At 37.7% G+C, this 15915-nt stretch overlaps 1 protein-coding gene across 3 annotated transcripts in view; it reads right to left on the reverse strand.

Moving 5' to 3' along the window:
• LOC135200165 (phosphatidylserine synthase 2-like) overlaps positions 1 to 15915 on the reverse strand; it is a 180857-nt gene that overhangs the window by 63687 nt on the left and 101255 nt on the right. For all 3 annotated transcript variants that reach the window (XM_064228523.1, XM_064228526.1, XM_064228524.1), the window contains 2 exons: positions 7606 to 7770; positions 1249 to 1367 (listed from right to left, as the gene is read on the reverse strand). In XM_064228523.1, the coding sequence (XP_064084593.1) occupies positions 1249 to 1367; positions 7606 to 7770 (284 nt within the window). The remainder of the gene's footprint in view (positions 1 to 1248; positions 1368 to 7605; positions 7771 to 15915) is intronic.

Raw genomic sequence — 15915 nt, forward strand, 5'->3', positions numbered from 1 at the left:
GCTCCCTCTTGGAGGGATTTTTGTAGTGGGCAGATTTTTTCTATTGGCATTTGGCTCGTGGTAGTGGTCTCACTCGCCTAGTGTTCATACCGACACCCTCCTGGAGGGTGACGAGTCAGTTATACTGACCTTTTTCTTTATTTTATTTATTCTCTGGTATGTTAGTACATTTACCCTAGAAATAATAGATTAAAGGATATTTCGCGCAGCGACACGAGCTGAGCCCAAGAAATATAACTATTAATTCATGAACTTCAAAAGTTACTTTGCACAGTTTGCTTCCCATAACCAAGATCAAAATTAGCAGGTTTGTATGGCAGCTTACTGACTCAAATCTCTGGTCTCCAGCAGAGCTAGCCCAAAAGGTTTAAATTTAAATGATGGCCAAAAGTGGGGAAAAAAGTCAAAAGATAGATACCCAAGGGGGAAAAGAAGACATGAGGAAAAGAATACGAGGCACAGCAGAACCGTATTGTGACTCGTTTGAAGACAACTTCAACTGGCACAAAATCAAAAGTTTAATGTTCCATTTGCAAAGTGCTAACTACCAATGTTCAGTTACAGAATACCTTATGATAAAATCTCGGCTAATAACTTATTAGTCATTATTAGTGAATTCAATATTAATCTAATATACAGTACATGTAATTAAAGGAATCCTATGAAGTGGACTTACAATCTTTGACTAAAAATAATAAATATATATATATAAATTCTAGATGTCTTCAGTGTTTCTGCTTCAAAGTGAAATGAGAAAATAAGGCTTTCTGGAAGAAAAACTATTTACTGTACGGTATTCACATTACAAAAGTAAGCTGCCTTAATTCTAAATTAAAATGAGTCTTATGATTCTGGTTGACAAACAGGAGTGCTTGACTGATTGATATTAAGGGATATCAATGGTGAGGTGTGTAAAACCCAAATGGCAAAATATTTTCCAAAACTACATTGGCCAACATCCATACTGTACTAACATTCTTAAGTGTGCAGCAGTTTTTCCAATTTCTACATCATTCTCTTAAGACTACCTAGCACAGTGAGGGGAAATACTTAATGCATACAAAGACATGAGCCACATTCATTTTTATCATCAAAATGCAGTTGTTATTATTATTCATACTATGCAATGAACACAGAACTGTCCGATCTCTTCTCAACAATTAGAAACATAGAAAATTAGGATCCACATTTGTACAAACGACTTGCGATGCCAAAGTGAATTTGACGGAAGGTCTCAAATCCCTTTACCTGTAGGAAGGTATGTTCCAGAGTCCTCGCCAGTGATACGTCTTCATGGAGAAATACTTAAGAGTCTGCAGACCACAGAAGATTCCAAGCCCATTACACACTAACGCATCCATTATCCACTAGAAAAAAATGATAAAAGAAAAATCTGTGATGGGGAAAAATAACCAGGAACCAGAGTAAATGAGTGAACGCACTATCCTACTACTAAATACTAAAATACATTCCATCTCTGCTATGAAAAATGTATAAAATGCTTGTGGGACACTACTGGCAAAAGTTAAAATCTTGCATCTGTTCTTTTAATTCTCATTTTGGTCAACCAACAAGGACATTCACCACATTTCACAAAAACCTGGGACCTTCTGAGAATAAGGGGAGAAAAAATATAAGGTTTCATACAGAACAAAATTGGGTTACAGAGGGCTAAAATGCTAATACCAAAAGTTTACCACTCTAATGTCAAATCTAAAAAGTGTTTTCACATTTTTTAATGCAACTAGATACCAGATAACAGGTGACAACTTTCACGTGTGCCTTCTTTCCTTACTTTCCATTATTAAATTCTATATGTACAGTAGAAACTCACACCAAGCTCTGACCACAAAAAGATTACCCTCTTCTAAACTTACAACTAATAAATAAATTCTAGAACATGTGGAAAATAAATAGCATTTGCACTTTCTGATGTACAGACATAGCTAATTGGATATGTGGATAACAGAGCTCAAATCTATTCCCTCTTACAACAGCACTGCAGACTTTTGCAGACTTACCTATAGCCATCTCTTTTGGAACTTAAGCGACTTCCAAATTTAAGTTTTACTATCAAGCCTTTGGTAAACACCACTTAAAATCTTTTGTTACTGCCATTAAAGATGTTCCACTCTTTAAAAATTAAAAACGTCGGATGAACCTTCATTGGAATGTAAACGGCACTACATATTATGTCTAGCTTTAAATGGTCAAACAGTACTGGGGCAGCAAACATTACAAATTAAATTTATTTACTGCCACAAAGAGAGTGGAGAACTTAACCCTTAAACGCCGAAGCAGTAAAATAAAAATTGTTTCCCGTGTGCTGGAGGTGTTTCGGAGTGAGCGCGGAAGCGGAAAAAATATTTTTTTCAAAAAATCACAGCGCGCTTAGTTTTCAAGATTAAGAGTTCATTTTTGGCTCTTTTTTTGTCATTGCCTGAAGTTTAGTATGCAACCATCAGAAATGAAAAAATTATCATTATCATATATAAATAATGCGATATATGATAGCGCAAAAATGAAATTTCATATATAATTGTATTCAAATCGCTCTGTGTGCACAACGGTTAAAGGTAACAAGTTAATTTTTTTTTTTTGTAATGTACACTAAATTGCAATCATTTTGGTATATAACACATTGTAAAACGATAAAAGCAACACAGAGAAAATATTATCACAAAATAATGCATGAATTCGTAATGCGCGGATGTAAACAAATATTTTTTTTAAAAATTCACCATAAATCTAAATATTGTCCTAGAGACTTCCAATTTCTTGCAATATTAAGGCAAATGATTGAATATTACTATACTGCAAGAGTATTAGCTTACAATTGCAGTTTTCGACCATATCTGACGAGTTAAAGTTGACCGAATGTCGAATTTTTTTATATATTTTTTTATATGCAATTATTTCAAAAATTAGAAAAGTTACAACTTTCAAATATTTTTCGTTTTATTCTACATGAAATTGCGCACATTTTCATATATAAAACTCTATGAAATGCCTAATATGAAATGGAGCAAATATTCCGAGAATGGGACATACGCATTTCGGAGATTTGTGGCGGAGAATCCGCGCGCGGAGGGAAGGAAAGTTTTTTTTTTAAATTCACCATAAATCTAAATATTGTGCTAGAGACTTTGAATTTGTTTCAAGATGAAGATAAATGACTGAATATTACTAGACTGTAAGAGTTTTAGCTTACAACTGCGTTTTTCGACCATTTTGGTAGAGTCAAAGTTGACCGAACGTGGTTTTTTTTTATTTATCGTGATTTATATGCAAATATTTCGAAAATGAGAAAAGCTACAACCTTCAATTATTTTTCGTTGTATTCTACATGAAATTGCACACATTTTCATATATAAAACTTTATGTAACGGCTAATTTAAAATGGTGGAAACATTACCACAATTGCACGTATGATTTTTTCGGAAGAGTTACCGCGCGGACGTAAAAAAATGTTATTTTTTTCATAAATTCACCATAAATCGAAATATTGTGCTAGAGACTTCCAATTTATTGCAAAATGAAGGTAAATGATTGAATATTACTAGAATATAAGCGTTTTATCTTACAATTGCGTTTTTCTACCATTTCGGTAGAGTCAAAGTTCACCGAAGGTTGAAAATTTGTCACTTATCATTTTTTATATGAAAATATTTCAAAATTGACAAAAGCTACAACCATGGTTTGTTTTTAGTTGTATTGTGCATGAAATTGCGCACATTTCCATATATAAAACTTATGTAACGGCTAATTTTAAAATGGTGCAAACAGTACCACAATCGCATGTATGATTTTTTTCGGAAGAGTTACCGCGCAGACGTAAGGAAAAAGTTTTTTCATAAATTCACCATAAATCAAAATATTGTGCTAGAGACTTCCAATTAGTTGCAAAATTAAGGTAAATGATTGAATATTACTAAAATATAAGAGTTTTAGCTTACAATTGCATTTTTCAACCATTTCGGTAGAGTCAAATTTGACCTAAGGTTGAAATTTTGGCACTTATCGTTATTTATATGAAAATATCTCAAAACTGATAAAAGCTACAATCATGAGTATTTTTTCGTTGTATTCTACATAAAAATGCGCACATTTTCATACATAATACTCCATGTAACGGCTAATTTAAAATGGTACAAAAATTATGTCAAAGTGACGAAATAATTTCCGAGATGTGTCACAGATACTTTTGTGCGGCAAGAAAGAAATTCGCGCCTGCGTAACAATTGTAAACAAAACAACACCTTGATCCGTGAACTCCCAGCATCCCCCAAGGCGCGTGACTCAAGAGTTTTCGGCTGGTAGGCCTAAAAGTATTTTTCCGCGAATTTTAAAAAAAACTTTTGTATGTCGACGTAAAATACGTCCAGTCGGCACCCGAGAGACAAAAAATGTCGACGTAAAATATGTCCAGTCGGCGTTTAAGGGTTAAGCAGAAATAATCTTATTTTATTCTATTAATGAAAATAGTAAAAAAGTACATGATGTAGATTTATTATTTACTTTAATGCTTGAATATCATCATGGAGAATTTTTAACTGCTAAGTTCTTCTTTAAAAGTTCTCCTTGTTCCTCCATAAGCAACATGAATCTGCTTTCACTTTCAAGTTTGTCATATCAAAATAAATCCCAGAATTCAAGTATTAGTACCATTACTAACCAGTCATTAAGGTTCACTCCATTATTGGAAGACTGAAATTTTCTGCATGCATTTTTTTTTTTTCAACACCACAAATTGTCTCCTATCTTTCAAGATAGGGTCTACATTTTCTCTGGGATAAAATCCTGCTTTTGTCAATTTCCATTAAGCTACAGCCCAGTTATGGTCATTAGTTGAACAATCCTTTTGGAGTTTGTACAGATGAAAAAATCTGGGTGAACTCTAGGTGAACTGAGAGAATCTGAATAATTAGGAAAAGCGCAAGACAAGATTTCAAAATTCACACGTCAAAATCAACATAACCCTTTGCACTGCTTCTGGCCTTCTGAAAAATTCCAATAGATCTCTAGTGATACTCCATCTAATGAATATCACTGCATTTCAATATTCATTTCCCAGTATTGAAAACTCTAGCTTTCTGCCACAGAGGCACAGATATTACATCTCAATAGGAATAGTAATGTGAAAGCTGTGAATAAATTCCCACCCAGCACTCTATCAATTGTTTCAAGAGACTGTAAATATTATCTGTTAAAATCTACATGTTAATTCAAGCAAAAAGGGATGGGGATGAAAAGGTAATATAAAAAACAAAACATAATATGTTATGACATAATGTGATCAAGCAAAATTACACAAGATTTATCTGTACATACATCCAATAGAAGACATGTTCTTAGAGAGATTTGTATGGATATGCTTTCACATTTATGTTTATAAGATGAATATTTTCTTTTATCAGATTCCACTGTATACAATAGAAAAGTACAGCGAGAAAAACAGGTGTATTGTTAACACAGATAATATGTACACACCATGCAAGGCACCCTATGGTAAATAAAACACTAACAAAAATATATTTTCAAAGAACACCATGTACACTCACTTAACAGAAGGGTCCTAAAAAATAATTTAAAAAATTTTTGGCAAAACTACACACTGAGATCTCTACCAGAGATGATTTTAAGTACCAAGAGGCTACAGGTACAATGCAAATACTCACCTACTATCTTTCTATACCGCTTACTTCAGGGAAAATGTCTCTGCCAGAATAATCTTGGAAACTTCTACTTATTAAATAAAATCATAGTCTGTAATAACCATCAAGGAAACAAACACAGCAAAACATCCACACAAGACTAATAATGCTATTGAGCTTCTTCAGAAACACTTGCACAACAAGGAAACAAACAATACTGGTGAAGGGGAGAGATGGGGTGGACAAATTTGAACAAGCTTTACAAGAAAATTGAAACAGTTTTTGCAACCTTTTCCCACTAACATAAATAAAAAAAAATCAAAAGAAAAACTGTTCTTTGAAAAACACGAGCAAAAATAAACCTTCCACATTTTGGGCATTCCAAATACTACAACTGCACTCCAGTGAATCTTATTAATTTGTTATACAGTCATACCAATTAAGACACCATGAGTACTTTCCTTGTATTGTAATATGATCTAAGCCAAAGACAAAGATTCTGATTTTATAGTGAATCAAGTAAAAATATTACTATGGCACTACTATCTATACATAAAATGTATCTCAAATCAGCAGAAAAAAAAGACCAGGGAAAAAGCAAAAGTCTTTATGTACATATAAAGTAGCTCACTCAGTAGTGACAAATGATCAGCACTGCTATTAGAGAAGCACTCCACTCACTATTTCTGCTGGCATTTATACCTTTTTTCACATTTTCTATACAATTTCACTTCAGCTCCACCAATACCTCACCTCTTATCATCTTTGTACAGATAGCAATTTGCGTAGGGCTTTTGACAGATGATTCCCCATGGGGATAGCTTCCACTAATTACCTTGCTAATAAATAAGTTACTTTAAGCACCAAGATAGCAACATTACTTCATTAGCTAAACATTGCAGACATCAATGTACAATATACTGGAAAGTCCCATAGCAAGTATACTTGATATCCCTAGGGTAAACAAAATAGACGTTAGACTTTTAATCAGTGTAAAGTTATATCATTCACACCTCAAATTATACTGGGGTTACATCTTACGTCAGCCTACAAAAGTGCTGGCACTTCATGAACATTAACCTAAAGTCAAAACATGACTCATTCACCAATGACCATTCACTTGTGACCAAGTTTTATGAAGACCTTGTCTCACCCAAGATGATATAATGTTCATGGAGATTGGTTTTGATAAAGAAGTGTGAACATGTAGTAAAGCATGGTTTTGTGCTCCTAAAAGCAATAAAGATTTCTGAGACTAAGCTAGACTCTGTCTAAATCGGGTTCAGTTACATCTAGATATGGAGTTTACCAGTGGTCTCTATTCTATGACAAGAATGAACAGCATCAGCCAAGGGATGACCTTTGAATGATATCCTTTAAAGATAACAATCCTAACTATTAATAACTCAAGCAATTTTCATAAGTTACCTGTGTCCTCATCAAATTCATCATTTCAAATATAAAAGTATGAATTAAATTTTCATAATCTTCACAAAAAAAGAAAAAAAAAGATGCAGGTGTAACACTATGATACAAGCAATTCTTCAATGTCTTACTTATACTGTACTGATCTAATGCACAGCACAGACTTTGCTTTTTTGCAAGTCCATTTTCCCCATGCTTTACTGCATAGTATAAAAGGTTTACTTCATAAAGAGTAAGAGAGATAAATTGTTGAAGTGAAAAGTAAATTTGGAAGAATTATGTATCAAAAGGTACAGGCTGTTAAGAGAAATAAGTAAAATTCAATAACAAGGAAAACACTCACTGAACTGGAGTCTCTGGACAAATAAGTAAAGACGTACTGCAGAGAACAATGACAGGATAACACTGAATGTAGACAAACGGTAAGTCAAAACTCTTGTCTGTTAATGTGATAGCAAATAGAAAAAAGCATACGTCACTTGACAAGCAAAATACCCAAAAGATAAAATGGCAAGATTTAACTTACATGATCCCACCAACATTCTGAGAAGTTTGGGAGTTGATGCTCTAAAGTGTACTCGAGAATCTCAAACATAACAGATATCACCCAACACAGCCACCAGTCTCGCAATAACAAGGTCTTCATCCACCAACCAAAGAAATGCAATGGTACAAAAAGATCCAATTTGTCCTGAAACATGATGAAAAGACAAAAAATTATATAATTTCTGATTTAATAAAACAAAGAAAAAATAACTTTTTATTTTTCATTCATTCATTTCCTTAGATTTACTTTCACTTAGCTGTATAACTTTCAACTTGACACAGTTTTCATTCCAGAACAAATCCTGAGTGAGGTCTATAAGAGAAACCAATAGTACTAGGCAGCCTAGTTAAACTACTGATAATCTAAAGGCAACAATGTGACAGGTACGTACATATTCATATCTTCCTTTCCATGTGTAACAATAATGGTTTCCTGGTGATTACATCCATGTTTCAATTTGCCATTATTCAGCCTGGAATAGCCTGTCTTACCACTAACCCCTCTATAAGTATGCAGAACAAAGGTATTTTGGTCATAGCTTGGGGAGGTATATTTGTTCCAAGGGTAAGAACCTGCCTTGTCACCCCTCTATTACATTACTGCTTTTTTTTTAGTTTATGGTTACATTATCTAAATAACAAAATATATACCTAGTTTAACTGACACACACAGTTTCCTTGTTAAATTCCATAAATTACAGTACAGTAGTACCTCGAGATACGAAAGGCTCAACTTACGAAAAACTCGAGATACGAAAGCCAATACGAAAAATTTAACGGCTCTACATACAAAAAGTTTTCAAGATACGAAAGGTTTCTGAAAGTCTGAGATTCGCCCAAACCACCGATAACAATTTTGAAACTCGCGCCCCGCCAACTTAGTAGACTCGCCACCATCCTCCTGCTCTCCCATTGGTTCCTGATGCTAGTCACCACCATGAGATTCTTCTCTCCTATTGGACAGCATCCCTCCCATCATGCATCTATGTACATATACGTGGTGGCGTGCCTACCTCGTCCACTTCGTACCAGCATCGTTATCGTACGCACGCGGTATTCGTTCGGTCTAACAATTTCGTTTAGTAACGTAAATTCGTTAGTGATTTCGTTGCAGTACACGTACTTTATCGTGTTGTGCGAAAACTTTATTGTACTTATACGTAAATTACGTACAAGATAACGTAGTCATGGGTCCCAAGAAAGTTGAAATTCACGGAAAGAAGCGAATGCTCTCTTTGGAAACAAAGATGGAGATCATCAAGAAGTATGAAGCTGGTATGCGATTGAGTGTGATCGCCAAGGAATACGGCCGAAATCCGTCGACAATGGGCACCATCCTTAAACAGAAGAATGCCATCAAAGCAGCTACACCGTCCAAGGGCATCACTATTTTGTCCAGCAAGAGGACCCACGTGCACGACGAGATGGAACGGCTGCTTCTTGTCTGGATAAAAGACAAAGAAATCGCTGGCGATACGGTAACGGAGACGGCAATCTCCCACAAGGCCAGCGCTATTTTCGGCGATTTGATTGCGCAGGCGGAAGACGACGGAGAAGAAGGGACATCAACACAAACCCCAGATTTCAAGGCTTCGCATGGCTGGTTCGAGAAATTTCGTAAATGAACTGGCATCCATTCGGTGGTGCGGCATGGGGAGGCTGCCAGCTCGGACACGAAAGCAGCCGAAGCATTTAGAAAGATTTCAACAAGATGATGACCAAGGAAGGCTACAGTTCTCAGCAAGTTTTCAACTGTGATGAGACTGGCCTTTTTTGGAAAAAAAATGCCTCGTCGGACGTACATCACGGAGGAAGAGAAGAAGCTACCCGGGCATAAGCCTATGAAAGACAGGCTTACGCTCGCACTTTGTTCCAACGCCAGTGGGGATTGCAAGGTGAAGCCCCTACTGGTGTATCATTCCAAGACTCCTCGAGCCTTCAAGGCCCACAAAGTGCTTAAGGAGAAGCTTCCAGTGATGTGGAGGGCTAATGCAAAAGCCTGGGTAACGAGGCTTTTGTTCACCGAGTGGGTAAATCTGTGTTTCGGCCCGACAGTGAAGAAATTTTTGGAAGAGAAGCGCCTCCCCCTGAAATGTCTGCTGGTGTTGGACAATGCCCCTCCCCACCCTCCTGGCCTCGAGGAAGATATCCGGAGCATTCCTTCATCAAGATTCTTTTTCTTCCGCCCAACACCACCCCTCTCCTCCAGCCCATGGACCAGCAAGTGATAGCGAACTTTAAGAAGCTGTACACGAAACATCTTTTCAAGAGATTTTTCGACATCACCGATACCACAAACCTCACCTTTGGAAGGAGCATTTCGACATCGTCATTTGCATCCGACTCATCGACCAAGCTTGGCAGGTGGTTTCGAGGCGAACCTTGAATTCCTCGTGGAGGAAACTCTGGCCTGATGCCGTATCCGCCCGAGACTTCGAGGGATTCGACGTGGGCGAAGCTGGTGCTGCAGAGTCCAAAAGAAACAGTTGATCCCTGAAACGTTTTCCCACCAGATCTTGATGAGATCGTTTGCACTGCGGCAAGTCCATGGGGCTGGTCGTCGAAGAGGACGACATCAACGACCTTCTCGAGGAGCACCAAGAGGAGCTTACGACGGATGACCTGAAGGAGTTGGAGGCCATGCAACATAACGTCGTTCAAGAGGAGTTCTCTAGCAGCAGCGAGGAAGAGGAGGAGGACCCTATGACAACGTCAGAAATTAAGGATGTTCTAGCCGCTTTTCATAAAGTGCAATCGTTTATAGAAAAATGACACCCCGAAAAGGCTCACACAGGTCGTATGCTTGCGCAGTTCGTTGACGTTTGCCCGAGTCGTTTCAGGAACATTGTGAAAAGTAGGCAGAAGCAATCTTCCTTGGATCGTTATTTTTTAAAGAGGCCTTTAGCATTAGCAGGAGTAAGCAAATAGGAAGAACCAAGTGATAAAAACAGAAAGTTGAAAGCAAAAAGGAAGAACCAAGTGATGAAAAACAGAAAGTTAAACAAAAAGGAAGAACCAAGTGATAAAACAGAAAGTTGAAAGTGGTGATGAAGTTGAAATTCTGTTAAAAAAAAAAAAAAAATAAAAAAAAAACCTACGTAAAAGTAAAAAAAAAGTAAAAAAGTTAAAATCAAAAAAAAACCAAAAAAAAGAAAAAAAAATTTATTTTAGTTTTTTGTAAAGTTTAGTGTTACAGTTTTGTTAATGTGTTTCATAAATTTTAGTTTATGTATGTTTTCCTTACATTTTTTTATGTTTTTGTAAACTTAAGTGTACGTACGTACGTATCTGCCGTTTGTCGTCCTCCTCCTCTGCCACCACTTTCGGAGATAGCCTCACTCAAAAGGTAAGCTTCCACATTTTACGTACAGTATTTCTTGTATACCATGTACACTAATACACTTTATTTACAGGTTAATTTGCATTTCGTTATTAAGTTAGGTATTGAATGGTCCAAATTGTTGTAGTATTTCATTGTTTATAGGTCAATTTAGCTTTATTATGAAATTTACTGAGGTGTTTTTGGAGGGCTTGGAATGGATTAGCCATTTTACATGTAAAATGTGGTCCAAGATACGAAAACCTCATGATACGAAGGGCGCCTCGGAACGGATTAATTTCGTATCTCGAGGTACTACTGTACTTCTCTGTATATTCCTCTTGTCATGCTTTAGAATTCCTTTACTTCTCTGTATGTTACCTCTTCTGTCATACTTTAGAATTCCCTTTCTGTCTCTATTTTAATTACTTTAATAACTTCCTTCATGGTTAAGCCTCACTTTTCTTCCCTCCTTTTCTATTGTTTTCTCTTTAGATCAGTGCTAAAATTACATTAGAGTTCCACATTACTCTCTTTCAAATACTAAATCAAAGGACTTATTTCTCAGTCCCCCAAATTTTATATACCCAAAAGCCAGCGAAAAGTATAATGAAAAGCAGATTAAATTTTATAGTAATTCCTTTAGGCCATGTTCTACCTTTCTGGTAATAACTCAGAGGAATGTATTTTTATCTTTTTTGTTATGTCTGAAATTACAGGTACTCTAAATCAAGAATACCATGTATAGTGCATTCCAAAAACTAGACTATACTCAGACTTTGATATTTACACTAAGTACTATAGTTCACAATAAAAAATGCTGTAAAAACTCATCAATCATAAGCAGCCTTATTTTATGTGAAATGCACCAACTCAAACTGATATGAATTAAAAAACCCATTGCACACATGCCAGCAAACTCAACCATGCTGCTAGGCTTCACTACTCATTCTTCTCTGCAATCCTCCATTCAAAGAGTGAAGGGAAGGGAACAGGCCACGAGAAATGATATTGTTATGATACAATAAAGTTTGTTCATACTTACCTGGCAGATATATATATAGCTGTATTTTCTGAAGTCCGACAGAATTTTAAAAACTTCCGACACACGCAGTGGTCGGCCAGGTGGTTAGTACCCATTCCCGCCGCTGGGAGGCGGGTATCAGGAACCATTCCCATTTTTTTTCTATTTCATAATTTTTATTTCCACTGTCCCCTGAGGGGAGGTGGGTGGGTACTTGATTATATATATCTCATAACAATATCATTTTGTTCATGAAACTTTCCTGTCAGATATATATATAGCTGAATCCCACCTTTGGAGGTGGGAAGGGACAGAATAGAAGGATTTTGGGAAACAAATGCATGCAGATGATTTACATCTTGGTTCCACCTGTTAGCATAGCTGGCTTCGTGGTTACTGCCACGTAAGTCTGCTTGTGCTACTAGAGTTGCCAGCGAGGTAGAGACCTATATAGCTGGTGCACTCCAGATGATCTGTCAACAGGGGCGTGACCACGACGTGACTAGACGTATTGACCATACCATGAGGGCTAAGAATAAAATAAATAGATATATATATATATATATATATATATATATATATATATATATCATATATATATATATATATATTATATATATATATATATATATATATATATATATATATATATATATATATATATATATATATATATATATATATATATATATATATATATATATATAATATATATAATCACCACCTGACCAACCTAGCCAAAGTTAAGGTGTTTTAACCAAGGCTTAAGAGTTAAGAAGTCGCCGTTGTCGGCGACTCAACAACTAAATTAAGAGCTCTTCCTAACCATTTTCTACAGGATAGGATGAGTGGTACTTCTTGCCCCCAAGATTGTGTCTGCAGACACGTATGGCCCTAGCGAGCAGCAGATCTCATATGCCATCTTCACATCTCGCAGGGAGTGTGAAGTGAACACAGAGTTGCTTCGCTAAAACATGCTACTCAGGATGTTGCTGAGTGCCATGCTCTGTTGAAAATGCTTCCGAGGCCGCGCCCTCACCTCGTGAGCATTCAGATAAAAAAGATTTCAAATCTTTGTGCAAACACAAATGAAGGAGCATTTTGAAAGAACTCCTTAACACTGAAGCCAGGGTGTTCTTCGATATGGGCAAGTCTGGTCTTTTTCGGAACACTGCAGATTGCCCGAATGACTTCGACTTTCTTGAGTTTTATGTAGACAAAACTTGAGAGACCCGACAGGGCACAGGACTCTCTCTGGCTCCTGCCCACTAACTTGTGCCATCCTTGCTTCCAAGCTCCTGGCCCGGAGGACAAAACGGGTTTCCATTCTTAGGCCACAACGGAAGGCTTAGAGAGCACACCGCCTTGTGTTCTCTAAAGCCAAAACTTGTGACGATGGCTTAAAATTTCACTAACCCTCTTTGTCGTATCTAGGGTGGTTAGAAGAAGGCCTTCCTGATCACATGCAAGAAGTTAACAGGTAGGAGAGGTTCGAATGCTTTGACATCAAGAACTTCAGACTACGTCTAAGTTCCATATTGAAAGCTTCGATCTGGACATGCACAGTCAGTCCGTCTGTACTAAAGTCAGGTGACCGACCAGTTGACCAGTCAGACGAATCAAGGACAGCAAGGCTGTACCCTGAAGACCATAAGGCACTATTCTTCGCTGAAGGATGAGTGTCTGGACTGCCTGGGCGATTCAATCTAAGCAAACCTTGGGGTGTATCAACGCAACCCAACGTCGTCTGTGAATCAACTCCTGACTCGAGCTTCTGGTGCCAGGAGAAAGGAGCGAGGAGCAAAAAGGCAATTCAGTCCCGAAGGAAGAATGCCTGACAGTCCAACCTGGTCTCATGTTACACGATCATCGGGGGTGTGTATAAAACGCAACCGACTTCGTCAACAAGAAACTCAGGGCTACTATATGTCGCCTGATCTCACACGAGTGTCTGACTCCGAGAAAACAGGTGAGACAAAAAGTAGATGGTGAGCGAGTTTCGAGATTCCACAGAACTCATAGATCGTGAAGGGCTTTGTTGTTTGACAGACGCAAATCTCTGAGCCCAAAGGCCGTCAACAACATATTTGCATATTCTTTAATAGTTGTGACTGCCAGCTTATCCCATTCTTCAGACGAAAATGGAAGACGGTAATCTTATTCCTGTCAACATCTCGATAGTCTGAACGTAGTCAGACTCAGAGCGGAGAGGTTATAGTACCTTTCGAGTAGAGTAGACCGACTCTCCTCGAAAAGGTCCTTGGAAAGTGAACTAGGAAGGATGTGACCTCTGTGAATCCAGGATCCTGAAGGCCAACATGGGGCGATCAGCGTCATTGTCGCTCCCTGTGACGTCATAAATCCTCTTATTACTTTCCTAAGCGATTGAAAAAAGGGGAAAAGAGACTAAACATCCATCCCCGTTCAATATCATAGGATGGCGTTTAATGGTACCGATCCGGATCGAGAATAAGGGAGCAGAGAAGAAGAAGCCTCTTCGTCCTCAACATATCGAAGAGAAGAATGAAAGGGCGTCCCTAAAGTCTACACAACTCTCTAATTTACTTCTAAAGAAAGATTCCACTCGGCAGTGAATAGTTGCTGCCGTCGATCGAGACGATTCGTACGGACTTTTGCAATCCTGTAACGAACCTGTAGAGGATCGTTACATTCTACGCCTGTTGTTATAATAGGCTCTTTCTTGTAAAGTCGAACAAGGACCGAGAGAAGATACTTCTTAAGATATGAGAGAGCTGTGGAATATCAGAGTTGAATTCTGGACCACTGGTTCCCAAAAACTCGTTTCGAGGACTGGAGGGACTACCGAATCGCTTTTACTTCTTTCAGATTAAGATCCAGGACATCTGAAACCCTATCCAGATGTCTGGCACCTTCTTTCTATCACCTCAGGTGATAGACGCACTGAGAGATGTTCAGAATCATTCCTAGATCTAGAATAATATTTCAGTTTCCCGGTAGGAAAAAACTGTGGTCTGAATTGCAGTCTATTCGGGGAAACAAACTTCTTTAGGAAGGAAAATGGTCCCACAGCAAGCTCATCCATTCCCTCCCCGAGTATGCTTACTTCCCTAATAAGGCTGCGCTTTGCCTAAGCAGGAGAGCAAATAAAAGTGCAATGTTGCGGTAGACTCGTAGTTCCATACCGTGCGGTAACGAGCACCGAAAGGATTAAGAGATAACTCTGTTGAACATAGTAAGGCAAACGAATGCAACGTTTATTCATTCACGTAAGAAATCCCCTCAATCGTAGGCTAAAGTCCGTGATTGTAGGACAGAGATACAGTTAGTCAGTCATCCCGCAGGAGAGACGTAACCGTCAGCACAGAGATACGGTTAGTCAGTCAATCCCGCAGGAGAGAGAGACGTAACCTACACGCATGACAGCGCACGATCTGTTACTGGCTCGGTTGACTGGAGGACAGACACAGCGTGACAGCAGCAGCCAGCAGCTTACGAACGTCGTCTCTTAACTTTATGTCTGGGTTGCCAGCTACCCTATTCTACGAAAAATGGGAGGTCCGTTATTTTTTGAGCGAAAGACTCTAAAGCTGGTATATTTAAGCGAAACCGAAACGCTAAATATATAGATGCGTTTGTGTCGTCAGAACACTACCATACAACGGTAAAAGATAAATCGGAAACTCCTGGAAGGCTGCAGGAATAAGTAACGATTAAATGTCCTTAAAATAGGCAACAATAGACCTCTCGGTTGCGATCCGAAAGAGGTAACTACAGCAAGCGTATATGACTTGAACAACCAGAAGTAAAATAACGCAAGGCAAAATATGAAATTATATCACAATAAAGTTTGTTTCATACTTACTGGCAGACATATATATAGCTGAATTCGGAAATACAGCTACATACATATCTGACAGGCAAGTTTCATGAACAAAACTTAAGAGAATCGAAGCAGTCAGCTCAAG

Source organism: Macrobrachium nipponense, chromosome 26 (genome assembly GCF_015104395.2).
Source record: "Macrobrachium nipponense isolate FS-2020 chromosome 26, ASM1510439v2, whole genome shotgun sequence".
NCBI classification, from domain to species: domain Eukaryota; kingdom Metazoa; phylum Arthropoda; class Malacostraca; order Decapoda; family Palaemonidae; genus Macrobrachium; species Macrobrachium nipponense.